General features: G+C 38.8%; 2 protein-coding genes across 2 annotated transcripts in view; one reads left to right on the plus strand and one right to left on the minus strand.

Moving 5' to 3' along the window:
• Positions 1–1,206: 1,206 nt before the first annotated feature.
• On the minus strand, positions 1,207–5,867 carry LOC139477426 (E3 ubiquitin-protein ligase RNF185-like). The gene is made up of 5 exons (XM_071259995.1): positions 5,644–5,867; positions 5,168–5,299; positions 3,911–3,965; positions 2,266–2,383; positions 1,207–1,354 (listed from the first exon to the last, which is right to left on the minus strand). The coding sequence occupies exons 1-5, from the start codon at positions 5,799–5,801 to the stop codon at positions 1,257–1,259; spliced, it is 561 nt and encodes a 186-aa protein (XP_071116096.1). The 5' UTR covers positions 5,802–5,867; the 3' UTR covers positions 1,207–1,256.
• A 2,093-nt stretch (positions 5,868–7,960) lies between these two features.
• Positions 7,961–16,491, plus strand: part of LOC139477419 (required for meiotic nuclear division protein 1 homolog) — a 15,164-nt gene continuing 6,633 nt past the window's right edge. Inside the window, exons 1-7 of the mRNA XM_071259987.1 lie at positions 7,961–8,336; positions 9,162–9,273; positions 9,742–9,814; positions 12,493–12,532; positions 13,353–13,453; positions 13,680–13,789; positions 16,046–16,110. Coding sequence (XP_071116088.1) covers positions 7,974–8,336; positions 9,162–9,273; positions 9,742–9,814; positions 12,493–12,532; positions 13,353–13,453; positions 13,680–13,789; positions 16,046–16,110 — 864 coding nt within the window. The 5' untranslated portion in view covers positions 7,961–7,973. The remainder of the gene's footprint in view (positions 8,337–9,161; positions 9,274–9,741; positions 9,815–12,492; positions 12,533–13,352; positions 13,454–13,679; positions 13,790–16,045; positions 16,111–16,491) is intronic.

Below are 16,491 nucleotides of genomic sequence, written 5' to 3' on the forward strand. Positions count from 1 at the left end.
CTAACCACGGGTCTGGTAGTCCTGTTGGTACCCGGGTCCTTCTCAGTACCCACCTGACCCGAGTAACTGTCCCAGCCCTAGGCACAATGTTTGCTTGTAAACACTAAAACTAGTACCTGACATTAAATATTGCATAGTTATCAGAAAATAACCCCAGTGGATACATTTTTTATTCGCTTATCCTGCCAAGGAACCTACCCATTATATAAAAACAGAACCATTATCTGTTTCCTTATCAATAGTTGAGCAGTATACTTATTTGTGCTCATTGTCTTTGGAAATGTGATCATGGACTCAAGCATCAAAGCCTTAACAAAAAACAATACAACACCATCCAATTATTGCAGTGCTAAATAAACAACGATAAGACAACAAAAGTAATGAACACTAATTACAGCAACACAAATTGGGTGAATTTGCAGAGAATATAAGTTACCAGTACCTATATACAGTTCACAATAGAATATGAAAACAATCATCAATTTATCCCATAAATCGGAAAAAAATGTCTGTTATATACTGAAAACATTTTGTACACAGTATTTCTCTCAATCAATCAATCCAATACACACACACACACATTCCTTGCACAAATACTCAGTCATACAAACATCCATGAATTGGTACTAGATTATGCACAAAAGCCAATGTGATTGTTTATCAACAGACTTTATGGGGAGTAACCACATGAAGCATGTGAAGTGGGGGTGGGGTGTCATTAATTACATATGCTTTGCATTGTAGGAAAAAGCAATGTGCCCTTTTTTGCAGACAAGTGTTCAAAGTTCATTATTGAGCACCTGTTTATGTTGAGCTCCTAACCATTTAAAAATTCGGACCTCAAACCAAAATTCAACCACTCCTACCCCTTGAAAATCAAATGGTTGCTCCTTTCACGAAAATGCATGATTTTGTTGTTGATTAAAATTTAATCCTGCAACGTGTGTGTGTGTGTGTGTGTGTGTGTGTGTTTATATACATGTAAATATAGAAACTGTTATATGTTACATCATCAGATTCATAACTGTCACAAAACAATGTTTATTGTGCAACTGCAACCTTTCTCTTCAAATATTGACCAAGACATCCCTGCAGATCTAACAACAGCAAATCTGTCATTTATTACAATGCCCGATAATTTGAAGGGCCATTTATCAATGTCCTCATTATGTGCAGCGTTGAAAGGCATTGCTTGCAATGCCTTGAAGGGTTGAAGATATTATTTTACATGCAGTTTTGTGTGTGCAGCTTCAAAATCAAGCCAGTAAGAGCCACACAATGAAAACAATGGCCACCCACAGAAATACTCTTGACAGGAACTGTTCTTCTGCATGCTGTGGGGAGTTGACTGTTGCTGAAACAAACACATACAGCTGATGAGGATATTAATTTGGGACTAATTCATATTCTATTTCTGCAGATACTTTATTGATTTTATTTCCATGTTTCATATCATCACGGGTTGGGTTGTCTGTTTGTTGTTTAACGCTGCACTCAGCAATATTCCAGCTACAAGGTGGTATGTAAATAATAGATTCTTTACCAGACAAACTAGTGTTGTTATTGTAAATCCTTAATATATGACAGTTTATTTATCCAAAAATTTGATACTGCAAAGGTATCAATCAAGTAAATTGCAAATTATGAGTCAAGTATTATGAAGGAGGGTAAGTCTGATCTTGCAGCCTTGATTCGATTATCAATTTTTTATGGATAAACTGACCTACCGAAACGGAAGAATTTGTACATTTTAAGTATTTGCTTTTTGTTCTTAAATTCACAAGAACAAACATGATTGTTCACAAAAACTCGCTCTTGAAACCACTTCTTTATACTTTGTACATGTTAGAGGGGGCATGAAGTTCACGCTGATCTAAAGTGCACTTTGTTATGTTGGTTTTGGCCTCTAGGCGCCATTGGTCACAAGGTCGCCTTGGATATGACCCTAGGCTCTATGCTCATGTTTGCAGCAGTGTGCAAAATAGCCATCTGCCCACTAGCCCGTGACAAGCAAACATTTGGTTGGATTCATGATTCTGAAATTTCTCTAGCCTGACTGGCTATTGAAACTTTAACATTGATGTCTGTATGCACACCTCTTAGTTGATCATAATAAAATAATATTCTATTTCACTTTCAAAGGAAGTTTGGCTGGCTCTTTCAAAAAATGAAAAACCAGGGGCCTTAGTTATATGAATAAAGACAAACATCTCTGACACAAGCTGACAAATTTCTGAATGTTTCATATTTGAAGGTAATACTTACGTGGACCAGGTCGGCCATCATTGAAGTTAAAGGTTGAGGCAAAAATACCAAAGGGGAAGGCACCAATACCGAATGAGAACTGAAACCCTCCATCACCCAGGCCAAAACCACCAAATCCCTGAAACAAATAAAAACAGGAGAAAATATTATTGAGAAGTGGAACAATATATTACATGTAAATGGGACATGATGTGTACAAAGACAGAGTGAGTGAGTGAGTGAGTGATGTTTTACGCCGCTTTTAGCAATATTCCAGCAATATCACGACGGAGGACACCAGAAATTGGCTTCACATATTGTACCCATGTCGGGAATCGAACCCGGGTCTTCGGCGTGATGAGCGAACGGTTTAACCACTAGGCTACCCGATCGCCCCTGTACAAAGACAGAAGCAGCATCACAACAATATATTTCTCCATGGCAAAATAATGTCTGTCCATTGTTTCCTTAGCAAGAATACCCATGTGGGGATTCCGGGTTAGCATTCACCCCCAACATATTGCTGGTTCATTGGTCATGAGGGGCAGCTTAATGGATTGAGTGGTCAGACTTGGTAACTTGGTAAATAGCATATACCTCTATATTTTAATTTGGAGCCAAGCGCTTTAGCTAAAATAAAGAGGTATCTACTCTACCCATTGGGACTACATCAAATTTCAAAACACAGTAGGTTTATCTCCATTCTACCATAATGACAACAGTGGTTTGAAAACGGTGCTCTCTTGCAACGCGCAACAACACAGGCACACACGTCAGCAATCTTAGAACATTCCGAAGGTGGTCACTCAAAACACATATTTTTTCAAAAAGAAGTTGACAAAAGACACTCAAAACTTAGTCCAAAGACAGATGTTTTAATTTCTACCATCCCGTCCTGCACTGTTTGGACTGGCTTTGTCATTTCTTGGAATTATACGAGAGAGGTCATTTCTTGGAAATCGAACATGCCATTTCCATCGTAGGGGTGACGTAGGTTGTTCAAAAAGGTCTTAAAACGCTAAACGAATATATTTCTACAACAAACTTAATGAATTAACATTCTCTTATACATTTAACATGTGCAAGTGTTATTAGTTAGTTTACCCCTAGTAAACAATAATACCATCAAAATCAAATGCCTCTCCACCCCGAACTTGGATGTGGCATAACTTGACCTACAGCACGGTTACTCACACCTCACAGCTGTCAATGGCTGACAATCTTGTTTTTTCATCCTCCATAACTAGTTAAATGAAAAGTGGACTAAAAAATCTTAGTTTCTAACACTGTGCAAAAGAAATACAGAGTGAATTCACTGCTGAATGCTGCTACTTCATAATTTGGTACCAAGTAGAATTAATTTCCTGAACAATGTTACGTAATCATGGTAATAATTAAAAAAATACAATCCACAATCAAATGCTTCATGCTCTATCAGCACCAGCTCTTGTAGAACCACATCAGTTTGGGACCTCCACATCCAGGTCTCTGAGCATAAACGATATTACTTCAATCATATAGGAGTACCACATCAAATGTTTTACATTTCTCCGGGACCCCATTTTGTAGCTTGGGAGCCACACAATTAAAGGCTTCTGAGTTCCTTGGACCCCAAAATTAATTGAGCCAGGTATATCCTTGATGATTATAAATTAAAACCACCTACCCCTGATCCTTCTGGTTCTGACCTCTGACCAGGTGGACGTGGCGGCAGTTTCTCCCTGAAGATATACATAGTTTAAATAACTGATAAATGTATAGCATTATACATTAAACAATACTGAAGATCAGGATGCTGAAAATAAAGCAGTGTTCATAATTAAAGCAGTGTTCATAATTAAGGGATGTCCCCTTGGTCCTTAAGGCTTTCATATATTATGTAGGGACCCTGTCATATTCTTTAACATTAGCTCCATGGCAAGGACCCCTAGACCTTCATACCCAATTTCAAACAATGAAGGACATAAATATGACGGAAAATGAAAAAAAAATTCATACCAATATTACAACGATATTACAAATATTGGTGAATCAAAAATAATAATCTGTGATTTTGTTGGAGACAGAAGGACATTTTCAAGATTTTATCAACTTTTGATAGGACATTCTTCTACATATTATCACCAATTTTGATAAAAATCTTCAGGATATTTTATTGACTATCAGTCAATTGACACTTTCCTAGAAAATGAACCAATCTGAAGCCCTGAAGAATAACTGAATGGACGTGATGGAAATATGATCTGACTCTCTCTTATAGCATGTCGAACCAAATAATTCCCCTCACAATCCATTTTGAGGGTGCTGTACCATGTGCACTGTAAATGGGTGCACATTTTCAGATTACAATTAGCATGATTAGTGGCATAACTGCATGATTGATGTCATGTTGCCAGCTTTACTTTACTACAGGACCAAGGGTAATATCACTAGTGTAATTATTGTTCTGTTAACCAGTGATCATGGTGATAATGCATATGTGTATAAACAAATGATAAATGTAAATGTTTCAACGCGAAACTCCAAATGTTTTCTGAAAACATTTGGAAACATTCCTAAAAGAGGCAAGAACGCTAAGCATAACTCGCAACTTACCCTAAGGTTTGAAAGTGGTATCTATCCCTAATGATCGTGAAGGGGTGATTGATCAGAAAAGGGACCTATCCTAACACAACAAAACCATACCTTTAACTTTAAGCATGATAAGGACTGAATGATGAGGTTGATGAGGTTCATGAGATCAGAGAAGCATAAACCACAGCTGGAGCCAATTAGAGTCATATATACTAAAGTGGTGTTAGCATATACATGATATAGCTGGGTCATGAAAACGTCAGTCTTGCACATGTTGCATCCATTTCCATAAAATAATGACCAGTTTACTTAAAACGTGACGGTAACCATTCTCAGACATGCTTCATACCTGGGATCCTGTGGATTGGGGTTTCCTCTTCCATATATAGGAATAACTTTGTCTTTGCTTATTCCAGCCTTACAAACAGGGCAGGTCTGCCGATTCGGTCTTGTTTCTATCCACTGGTGAAGACACGCCCAACTGCAAGATCAATAAGTGGTAATTATATCATGAACATTACTTAGATTCCTCAAAGATATATTGAGACACCCATTGGATAAACATGGCCATGACAAACAATATATCACATTATATGAATGATCATAAAATCTATGAAGTCTGAATGTAGATCTACATGTTGTGTTTTAATTTACCAATAATGAAAACTGGGATTTGGAGACTGGTTTTAATAGAGCTACACTATGTAGCATCAGAGAACAAATTGAAAATTGTACGGTTTTAGGCGTACGTTATCCATATTTTAGTAACTGGATATATCAAGCCACACCTTGGGTTCGTTTTGATTGAATTTAAAATTTACGTACCAAAATAAATGACCGCACATACTGACAACTGGGTCGTGGGCAGTGTCCAGGCATATGTTGCATTCGTAAACAGAACCGTCATTATCTTCATTTTGATCAGAGGAGCCTGCGCCACCTCCTCCTGCGTTTGGTGCTTCAGTTGTGCTACCTGTACTCATTGTTAACCGCTGAATTCTAAAATAATCTACAACAACATCGTCAACAATATTTGACACGGCTTCTTCTGCAGGAAGCGGAATTAATGCAGTGTCTTACGCATGCGCCGAATAGTTTGTACAAAACATGTATTCGGCAGCAGAAACGAAACTATTTAAACATGTAAAGTTGATGCGTACTGGGTACCGTTGTACAAAGCGATCTTAGCGCTCAGGTGACTCGTAACTTCCATAACTTAACGTGGACTTACGTCAGTCGGAGGTTGTTTTGTACAACGGCACCCTGGTTTGTAAATAATTGATACATTACACTTTCACGTGATAAGTCTTTACCTGAATAACTGACCAACTACATGTCTTAATTTAAATTACCTCTATTTATTGAGGTCGCACTTCTTTCCACACAGCATGCACCTCTTTGCACAATGAACAGGTATAAACTTTAGAGCTTTTTATAACAAGAAAGTACCATCGAGTAACATAGCACATGAACATTCTTAGTATCTTGTATCATACACAATTCCTGATTAATTCTGTTGTGAAACATAATTAAATATCCCTTTTGAAACTTGATCGACTCATGTGGGAAAATTATGATCTTACATTTGATTAAACCTATTGAGTTTCCTGAAGATTTGGGTGTCTAAACAAATAATGGCTTTAGAAAGAAAACTAAACCCCTTTTCGTTTGTTTTGCATTTCTATAATTTGATAAACCAAGATGTCAGCTTACAGCAGACGACGCGTGTTACGATTGCAACATCTTTTCTTGTAGTTTCCACCAGCTTCCCGAGCGTTGGGCTCCACGTGGGCGTATTCAATTGGAAGGTTGTTGTTTATCTGTGTGAGAATTACCGTATTTGCGTTTTTTTGCTCTTACAATATGTAGATCTTAACCACTGAGCCGACAAATTTTGCAAATTTTCAACGACCCCTATCATCAACTAACCAATGTCACTGTGGTACCTTCACTGTCAGTTGTTTGAACCATCGGTTTGAAATTACCATGAAGAAATACCAGTGTACTTTCGCTTATTGACATGTTCGTAAAGGGAACGTATGTACTCAGGTAAAATGGCAGTCACTGCAATTGTGATTCATAGAACACTCTTTATTGGTCAACCAACTCAAGTTTATGTTGCATAAAAATCTTGTGGTTTAACATTATTCTAACTAAACCGAGATAATGTAAGAATTTCGCAACTGAGTTCAACATAAAGCCTTGAAAAGGGCAACACCTTGGAGCATAGTCTCCATTTTACATGTTTCCGTTATTTTAGATTTTAATGACAGACAGTGTGGTTGGACTAAAATGATTAAAAACACTAGCACGCTCAAAACGAATATTCTCAGGGCAAATATGAAAAGAATAATATTGATACATGATAAGTTCAGTGCATAAGTTCATGACTAATAGGCCAACCATCTTTTTTGAGAATGCCAACTTTTTATTCACTTTTAGTACCTGAGTTCTCAGTGTCATGTTGGGAAAAGGCATGGTCTAGTTCAGATGGATGCAAAGAACTGCCATTCAGATGATACTATTGACAACCTAATCTAAAGTTAAATATTATGATAAAGTCACGCTATTGTTGTTGCTGTTGATACTCAGAACCAGAGATTCAATAGCCATTCTGAATGTGCATTTATTTTTAACAAGTAAAACTGGTGCAACTATAGATCATTAAGCAAAATCATAGAGAAATTATATATCAACCAGAACATGGTTGAAGTCAGAGAAATCATGAGAATTTGTTGATTCTGTAACTAGATTCAATGAGCCCTGAAGTCTGGAATATACATATTCTCGTGATTTCTGTATTACAGAATGTAAGAAACTCTGAGCTCTATGCACGCCACAATGGCACATACAAGATCAATAAACAAGAACTTAACCTAAATAGTTACTTTACTCTTGAGACAAGTTTACAAACATAATTAACAGAAACATTGTCTATTACCAGTCCTATGCCCAAACTAATTATGATTCCAATGTTTTTTGTAAATATAAACATCATTTCTTTTAAAACAGATCAATATAAGCAATTAAGAACATATAACAGATTGTAATTACAAATTAATATTTCCATATGCGGCTTGCCTACATATTATGTGTGATATCCTTTGGAAACTGCCAACATCTCTTCATTTATTTCAGTGTAAAACATTGGACATATGATGTTATCAACAGTTTTTGGAAAAGGGACTCAAGTATATGCCTTTGGAAGAATGTGCCCAAGGTGTTTGAGAGAGTCTTGGAAGAGTATATCTTTCCTTAGATACTTCAGCAATTCAGCCTCTAACAAGTTTTATCCTCAGAAATCCATTCACCAAATACAAGTGATCCATGTTTCTTCAAGGACAAGCCTTTTAAGAAGAACTTCACATCCTAATTTTTCCTTTGGCTTATTACCCATAAGTCTGTCAGCTGGCCTGACTCGTTCTTACGTCACAAGTGCAGGCATTCAGAAAACTGTGACTGGCCTTGTTGCCAAGAGACCAGCGAGAAAAAAAGTTATAGCTTCTAAAGAAGCCCAGGTAAAAGTTTTTTTTGGTCTTGCTTTATTAAGGTTTTATTTTTTCACATTAGAGCAAGTGAGTGAGTGAGTTGGGTTTAACGCCGCTTTTAACAGTATTCCAGTTATATCACGGCGTGTCAGCTTAATGTGGGAGGAAAGCCTGAAGTGATGCAGGTCTCAGAGGTTTACCACTTCGGTGAAACCCACGAGCACAGGTATGGTTCTGACAAACCTATAAACATAATCGGGGCGAACCAGGATTCGAACCCACAATCATAGGTCTCTGGCATGCCCAAGGGACACACTCTTCACAGGGAATCGTGGCACCTTATACGACTGGGCCACCCATGCCCCCTTTTTACATTAGACCCAATTTTATTTTTTACTTGAACCCTATCGTCATGTCAAATTACTTTCCTACTGATATGCATTGCCTGTCAAGTCAGTGTATGCAACAGTATTTCAGTTGTATCAAAGCTTGTCATGTTTTTCTCTTCCACCCATCCCTTACTGTAATGCTGTAGCCCTAAATGAAGCAAGCCTAGATTTTTCACAGGTTCAGCTTCTGAATCTCCCATCACAATGGGGCTCCTTTTCCATTTAAATGTAGTTTCTTGTTTCTATCAAAATTATATATTTTCAGAGACTAAGCGTTAGTCTAGGATAATAAGGATTATACTCAGAACTATTCAGGGATTCAAACCCCATATACTGTTACTGAGTGTTGTTTTATGAAAAGATAATTGTTCACTGACTGATAGATATTTGTTAAGTGAACACAGTTAATAACACTTCTGATCTCCATGATAATCCAATTACCCGAATGTGGTCATATTTGTTATAGGATGGCAAGATGATGGTGACAGCATATGCTATGGCTGAGGAGTTAAACATATCTCAGCTGAGGAAGGCACTAGAAGCCCAGGGACTGTATGTCATACATGAACTGCCAGTCGGTGATTACACTTTCAGTGATTCAGATTGCTAAGGGACCTTGAAATAAGCAAATGACTCCCCATTTATGAGCAATATGGCCCCCTAGCCCTATATTTGTCTGTCACAGGTAATCATGATAATGACAATGGGTGGCTTGGTCCCTAAGGCCCTTTGACAGCACAGTCTGTATATTACATTGATATAAATGGGAGAGGGAGATTTACCTTTTCAAGTACTGAATATTTATGACAGTGACTGCCCCATATATCTGTCCCAGTCATCACTCTAAATGACTCTAATGAGTAAAGTATACTCACTCTGTCAGCTCAGGTTTTCATTTCTAATGGCTGCTAAAGATTCACTGAAGTCTGGAGAATTATGACTCTTCAAAGGGACAATTTATACCGGTACAATTCTTGGTGTTATTTTCCACTATCTTCACTACCTATCTCTAATTCTGATCATGAGCTATCTCTTCTTATTCTCAGATGTGACCGGAGGCCTATATGCAAAGGCCAAGTACAAGGTGGATAAGGAACTTAGAGAAATGTTTTTTTTCAAGTAAGTATCTATTTCCCCATCAGCTGATCAATGACAAAAATAATAACCTTAATTAAACAGTAACTTACAAATTCTCTGGAATAAAGGGATATATTTCTTCAAGGTATCATCAGTCCATGGATAATTTGAACAGCATTTGAAAGTCTGTGACAATTATGTTAAATTGTATCTGTATCAGTGAATGTCAGATTACAACTGAAGTGAATGTGAATTCATTGTGAAAGTGAATTTATTTGTGTATGTTTCCTCAGGGCAGAATTGTCCAAATGTTTACTTCTTCCATTGGGATATCATCAGTCATCACTGGATGAGATGATGACGTCCACAGAACTTATTATTATATATATATAAGAACAAGTATATCCATACACCGTTGTCCAACACCACAGTCAGCAATGTTTGAGATAACGATGGTGGCCTGTATATGATCAAATCTGGACCAGACAACCCAGTCATTCATATGAACAACAATGCCTTGCTGTTGGGGTTAAGACGACATGCTATGAACCAGTCAGCGAGTCTGACTACCTGATCCTGTTAGTCCCATCTTACGACAAGCATAGTTGGTTCCTACGGCCTGGGTGGCTGGGGACTTATTTTAACCCCAAATCCTCACAGTGTACACTCAAACAGCACCAGGGCCAACAGCCAGGATTGTCTCTACAAGCCTAGCCTAGTGGTTAAAATGTTTGCACTTCATACTGATAACTTAGGTTTGATGTGCAAAGCCCCACCATGATATTGCTGGAATATTGCTAAAAGCGACATTAAATCCTTACTCACCCAATCACTCACTCTACATACAGTGGTTTCTCTGTTGAAGCCCTTTTCAAAACTTTCTCTTCCTCTTTATAAAATAGTGTTTCAATTATACAGAAATACCAACCATTATGATTTTGGCAGAATCATTACGATATTTTGAACCAAATTTCAGCAGTCTGATCAAGTGAAATATCTTACGCTTAATTTAAACCAGATCTTGACCTAACTACATTCATTGTCATATAAACAACCAATTAACCAATTAATTGTCACTTGTTTTACCTTTTGTTGGGTAAGGCTTTGAAGAGCCTGGGTGCTTAAAAAATAATGCCAAACATTTCTTATTACGTCAGACATGCCGATATAATATTTATTACTCATTTTTCTTTGAAAGTTTGTTTGATAAATGCCAGATATTCCTAATTTTTTGTTAATGGGATGGCATCTCTGAATGCGGTTCACCCATTATATGGTTTTCATGGGCAATAATATATATATGTGTTGTTAAAATGTTATTGGTTGAAACATGGATAATAAACATTCAATGAAAATATGTGGCACTTAATTAAAAGTGTCTGGACAATAGAAGGTCAACAATAGAATGCTATTGCTCAGATCATGGCTGGAGGGGAATAACCAGGGGCGTTAAGTGCACAATGAGTATTGTGTACAGTATTGACAATATAGCAACCTAGGAGGTGAGGTGAGATGAAATGAGGTATAACGTCGCGTCCAAGACTATTGCACCTTAATAGTGTCATGCGTTCATACTTTCATACTTTTGTGAGTGCTTTTGTGAGTACTTTTGTGCGTGCTTTTGTGCTTTCGTGCGTGCGTGAGTGCGCGCTAGTCTGGATTTTATATTGCTAGCCCACTGAGATTCCATGCCTCAGTTTTCACATGAATACCCAACCTAGGAGGTGAGCATCTTCCCTAGGCAAGAGAGTTAACTGAATGTAAAAGTCCAGTTTCCACCCTTGGAATTCCTGGACTCAATCTTAGCGCCACCAGTGGTTATTACAAGTGCACGCTAGTATGGACTAATGCCAATTATACAGTGCTAGTTCACTGAGATTCCATGTCGCAGTTTTACCATGAATTCCCCACTCAGTATACTGACTCTGAGCCGACGAGTCCTTGTTTAGCCCCTTAAAGCAGAGTGCTGAACTGGGTTACAAGAACCATCCTTTAACGTCTTTTGGTATGACGCGGCCGGGGATCGATCCCCTGACCTTCCGCTCTCTGGGTGAACGATCTAGCACTAGACCATGGAAGTGGTCGCACCCTAGGCAGAGTGTATCAGTCCATGCACAGATACAGGGTGAACTAATGCATATATAGATGCCAGTGACCTATGCTTGTTGTAAGAGGCAACTGAATGGATTGGGTGGTCTGGGTATGGGACTGTTGATTGCGTTATCGTAGATTGTCAGCATGAATTGTTGCTCATGTTATCACTATTGGATTGTGTGGTTCAGACTTGATATTTACAGGCTGCCATCGTATCATATAGGAATATTACTAAGTGCTTCATTGTTCTAAACAACGAACACACACACACACCACTATCATTATGCATTTTGAATAAATATTCTCATTTGAGCACTATAATAGTATTGATTATAAAACAATGTAAGCAAAAATATCAATTATGGAGAATCTGCTTTTTCAAAACTTGAACATTGTTGAAGGAATTGTCGAAAATATGCTTCAAAAGTTCTATTGTTGCACATCTGAATCTCTTATGGAATGAGTGAATGACTTAGAATGGTTGTACACTGCTTTTAGCAATATTTCAGCAATATCACGGTGGGGGACACAAGAAATGGGCTACACACATTGTACCTATGCGGGGAATCGAACACATATGGATTAAGAATATTAATGTAATAAATCAAAATTTATGTTTTCTTTAGGGAAGGTTCTGTGGTCTTTTGGAATACTCCAGAAGTTGAGGTATGTATGTTAACTTAAACACAATACCATGTTCCTCTGAACTACCTATTGTGAGGTCATGCAACACATGACAAGGATTTGTAATGAGGAAATTTAAAATGGTATGGACAATATTTATTTTAATGGACTTGAATATACTGAATATGTTCTTGATGGTCATTCAATGTCATTCTGGAATGTATCTACTAAAAACATGACAGAGTTTTTAATGTATCACAATGTTTCCATACTATCAAGTAACATATGATGTTCAACAAAGTGTATAGTTACACTTCTACTAAATACAGGGGGTAGGAGTTGTAGGATATTTAAAGTAAGGTGGGCTCCTGTGGTCCTGGGACCCGTGAAGATTCCGGGGTAGAAATGGTCTTCAGCAACCCATGCTTGTCGTAAAAGGCAACTAACGGGATCGGGTGGTCAGGCTCGCTGATTTGGTTGATGCATGTCATCGATCCCAATTGCGTGGATCGATGCTCATGATATTAATCACTGGATTGTCTGGTCCAGACTTGATTATTTACAGACCACCGTCATAAAGCTGGAATGTTGCTGAGTGCGGCGTTAAACAACAAACCAACCAATCTACTAAATACAGGGGGTAGGAGCTGTAAGACATTTAAAGTTAGGGGGGCTCCTGTGGTCTTGGAAATTTTCTTCTGTGGTATTGTAATCTAGGGACCACCTAATTTTCGGAAGTTTTTAGATCAGGCTATGGCTATCTTGGCTGTAATGTTTATTTTGAACATTGATGTTCCCTGATCATTATTACATGGTGATTGCCATGGTAGCATTGCTAAGATTCTATTGTACATGTTTGCAGAGAAGTGAAGTGCTGAAGTTTCTCAGGAGGCACTGTGAGGCTCCCTATGACAGGAGTATCGTCATGCATGAGATGGAAGACATGCCCTTTATTATGACAAAGTAGGTAGCGGAATAGTCATGCAGTTGTTTATGTTTCGTTATTACTAAGTTTAAATCTTTAAGCATCATACTTATCGGTCTTTAAGTTATACTTATCAGTCTTTAAATTTCTCTTGGAGTCAGGTGTTGCAATGAGAGGGTGTTTCTATTTGAAACGTCTTGTTGAGCAATCAGAATTGAGTATTTTCCAAACACATGGTGAAATATTTAATAAATATTTTGTCAGTGAGCCGACAAACCTGGTGGGTGAGTTGATCCAGATACATGAGAAAGAGGAAGAGGAGGGCCACCAGATTCTGGAGAAGTACACCTTCTCCAATGCCCTGTCTCAGGCTGGTAAGAGGGAATCAATCATATCACAACTAGTACACCTTCTCCAGCGCCCTGTCTTAGGCTGGTAAGAGGGATCAATCATATCACAACTAGTACACTTTCTCCAACGCCCTGTCTCAGGCTGGTAAGAGGGAATCAATCATATCACAACTAGTACACCTTCTCCAACGCCCTGTCTCAGGCTGGTAAGAGGGAATCAATCATATCACAACTAGTACACCTTCTCCAGCGCCCTGTCTCAGGCTGGTAAGAGGGAATCAATCATATCACAACTAGTACACCTTCTCCAACGCCCTGTCTCAGGCTGGTAAGAGGGAATCAATCATATCACAGCTAGTACACCTTCTCCAGCGCCCTGTCTCAGGCTGGTAAGAGGGAATCAATCATATCACAGCTAGTACACCTTCTCCAACGCCCTGTCTCAGGCTGGTAAGAGGGAATCAATCATATCACAACTAGTACACCTTCTCCAACGCCCTGTCTCAGGCTGGTAAGAGGGAATCAATCATATCACAGCTAGTACACCTTCTCCAGCGCCCTGTCTCAGGCTGGTAAGAGGGAATCAATCATATCACAGCTAGTACACCTTCCCCAGCGCCCTGTCTCAGGCTGGTAAGAGGGAATCAATCATATCACAGCTAGTACACCTTCTCCAACGCCCTGTCTCAGGCTGGTAAGAGGGAATCAATCATATCACAGCTAGTACACCTTCTCCAGCGCCCTGTCTCAGGCTGGTAAGAGGGAATCAATCATATCACAGCTAGTACACCTCCAATGCCCTGTCTCAGGCTGGTAAGAGGGAATCAATCATATCACAGCTAGTACACCTTCTCCAACGCTCCAACACAGGGGTGAATGGGTGGTCTGCAATTCACTATGCAGAGTGGCGTCCTTGGTCATGCCAGTAAGCTATGAATGTGGGTTCAAATGCTGATTTGCAGTGATTATGTTCTTTGGTTTGTCAGCACCATACCTGTGCTCATGGGTGTCACCAATGTGGTAAAGATCCTAGACCTACAGTACCTCACATTGGGCTTTCCCCCCCACATTAAGTTGGCGCACTGATACAGCTGGAATACTGTTCAATGCAGGGTTTAGGGGCGGTCGGGCGGCCTAGTGGTTAAAGTGTTCGCTCATCACGCCGAAGACACGGGTTCGATTCCCAACATGGGTACAATGTGTGAAGCCCATTTCAAGTGTCCCCCGCTGTGATATTGCTGGAATATTGCTAAAAGCGGCGTAAAACCATACTCACTCACTCACTCAATGCAGGTTTTAAACCCAACTCACTCACCCAACACAGGGACTTAGTTGGAATTTCCGTACAAGGAAAATTTGGAAAATATTTGCAATGTTTTTATTTGTTATTATTTTCTTTTATTCAGAAGTATTTTTGCAGTAAATTCAATGAAATAATGTGTAACTAAGCATTAGAGAGTCTGGTCCTGAGATTTATTACACCTAGCCCATTACATCTGGTTTAAAGTTAGCTACCTCTGTGAAAGATGGATACCAGAAATATAGGTACTTGTAATATTTACTCCATACCCCAGGAGTTATCAGCCATTATCAACCCACTTCCTAGCAATGTTTACTTGAGGTGAATAATGAACTCTAGCCATAACAAACTGAATTTTAGAGTCCTGTTATGTTGAGACTGTATTCATAAACAGCAGTGATGTTCAGTTCAGATGTTGTAAGGCAAATAAAGACTCATAGCCCAGCATACGAAATGAGTCATCAGTACATTTTGCTAGTATGACCATAACTTGTTTTGTGGGCAATCAGACCGCCTCGGTGGTCTAGTGGTAGAACGTCTGGCCGGTTAGCGGAAGGTGAAGGGTTCGATCCCCAGCTGTGTCTTAGCAAAAGATGTTAAAAGATGATAATTGTTTTTAGCCTGTGTGGCACTTGGCATTAAGGGGCTAAAAAAATGACTGGTCGGCTCAGAGTAAGTATACTGTGTCTGAGTGGGTTATTCATGATAAACTGCGGCATGGTATTAGTGGGTTAGCACTATAAAATCAGCATTTGTCCGGACTAGTACAAGCAGCTAAAAACACACACACACACACACATGTGCATGCAAGTGAAGTGACGTGACGTTAAACCCCATTTCACCTCACCTTGTGGGCAATCAAATCATGAATCAGTGACTATTAGCTACACTTTATGAGCAAGATAAAAGAGTTTTGGCAAGTTAACATAGCTGTTGCTGAGTTTGTCAGAGTGATATGATGCCATGTTCTGTTGCTCCAGTGAACCTGGGAGTGTGGGAGGCATCTCTGGAGAAGCTTGTGGACCTCGTAGAGCCAGTCACAGAAGTAAGTTTTCTTGCTGACTGGACATTTCCGATTGATATCCAATCTCATTGCTATCAGATCTTTTACTTTTACTCCCTGATACCTGTACTTGAAGATCTGACTGCCCCACCATAGAAGGCAGAGCTACAGATAAGCTGTGTATTTGCATAAAATACCCCCACCCAAAAAAATATTCAAAACCCAATTACTTTCAATTCACTTGCGTACAGAAATGCATGATTAAATGGAAAACTCAAATATATAAAAACAGCATGCGTAAATACCCAATAAAGCTTTTCAGCATGCGTACAACAGAGCTAATTTCCGAAACACAATTACAAGCTAATTAGTTTCTGAGTCAAGCCTATAGTTAGAACCCTTATATACATCTTTACAAAACAT

Source organism: Haliotis cracherodii, unplaced genomic scaffold (assembly GCF_022045235.1).
Source record: "Haliotis cracherodii isolate W230 unplaced genomic scaffold, xgHalCrac1.p SCAF_33, whole genome shotgun sequence".
Classification (NCBI taxonomy): domain Eukaryota; kingdom Metazoa; phylum Mollusca; class Gastropoda; order Lepetellida; family Haliotidae; genus Haliotis; species Haliotis cracherodii.

What these genes read in the sequence shown, in the direction of transcription:
- LOC139477426 (XM_071259995.1), bottom strand. Translation starts at nt 5,801, where the DNA reads ATGAGTACAGGTAGCACAACTGAAGCACCAAACGCAGGAGGAGGTGGC. An exon ending in CCCAATCCACAGGATCCCAG is followed by an intron (nt 3,966 to 5,167) that starts GTATGAAGCATG and finishes GTATATCTTCAG; the next exon opens with GGAGAAACTGCCGCCACGTC. An exon ending in TGATGGCCGACCTGGTCCAC is followed by an intron (nt 1,355 to 2,265) that starts GTAAGTATTACC and finishes TGTTTGTTTCAG; the next exon opens with CAACAGTCAACTCCCCACAG.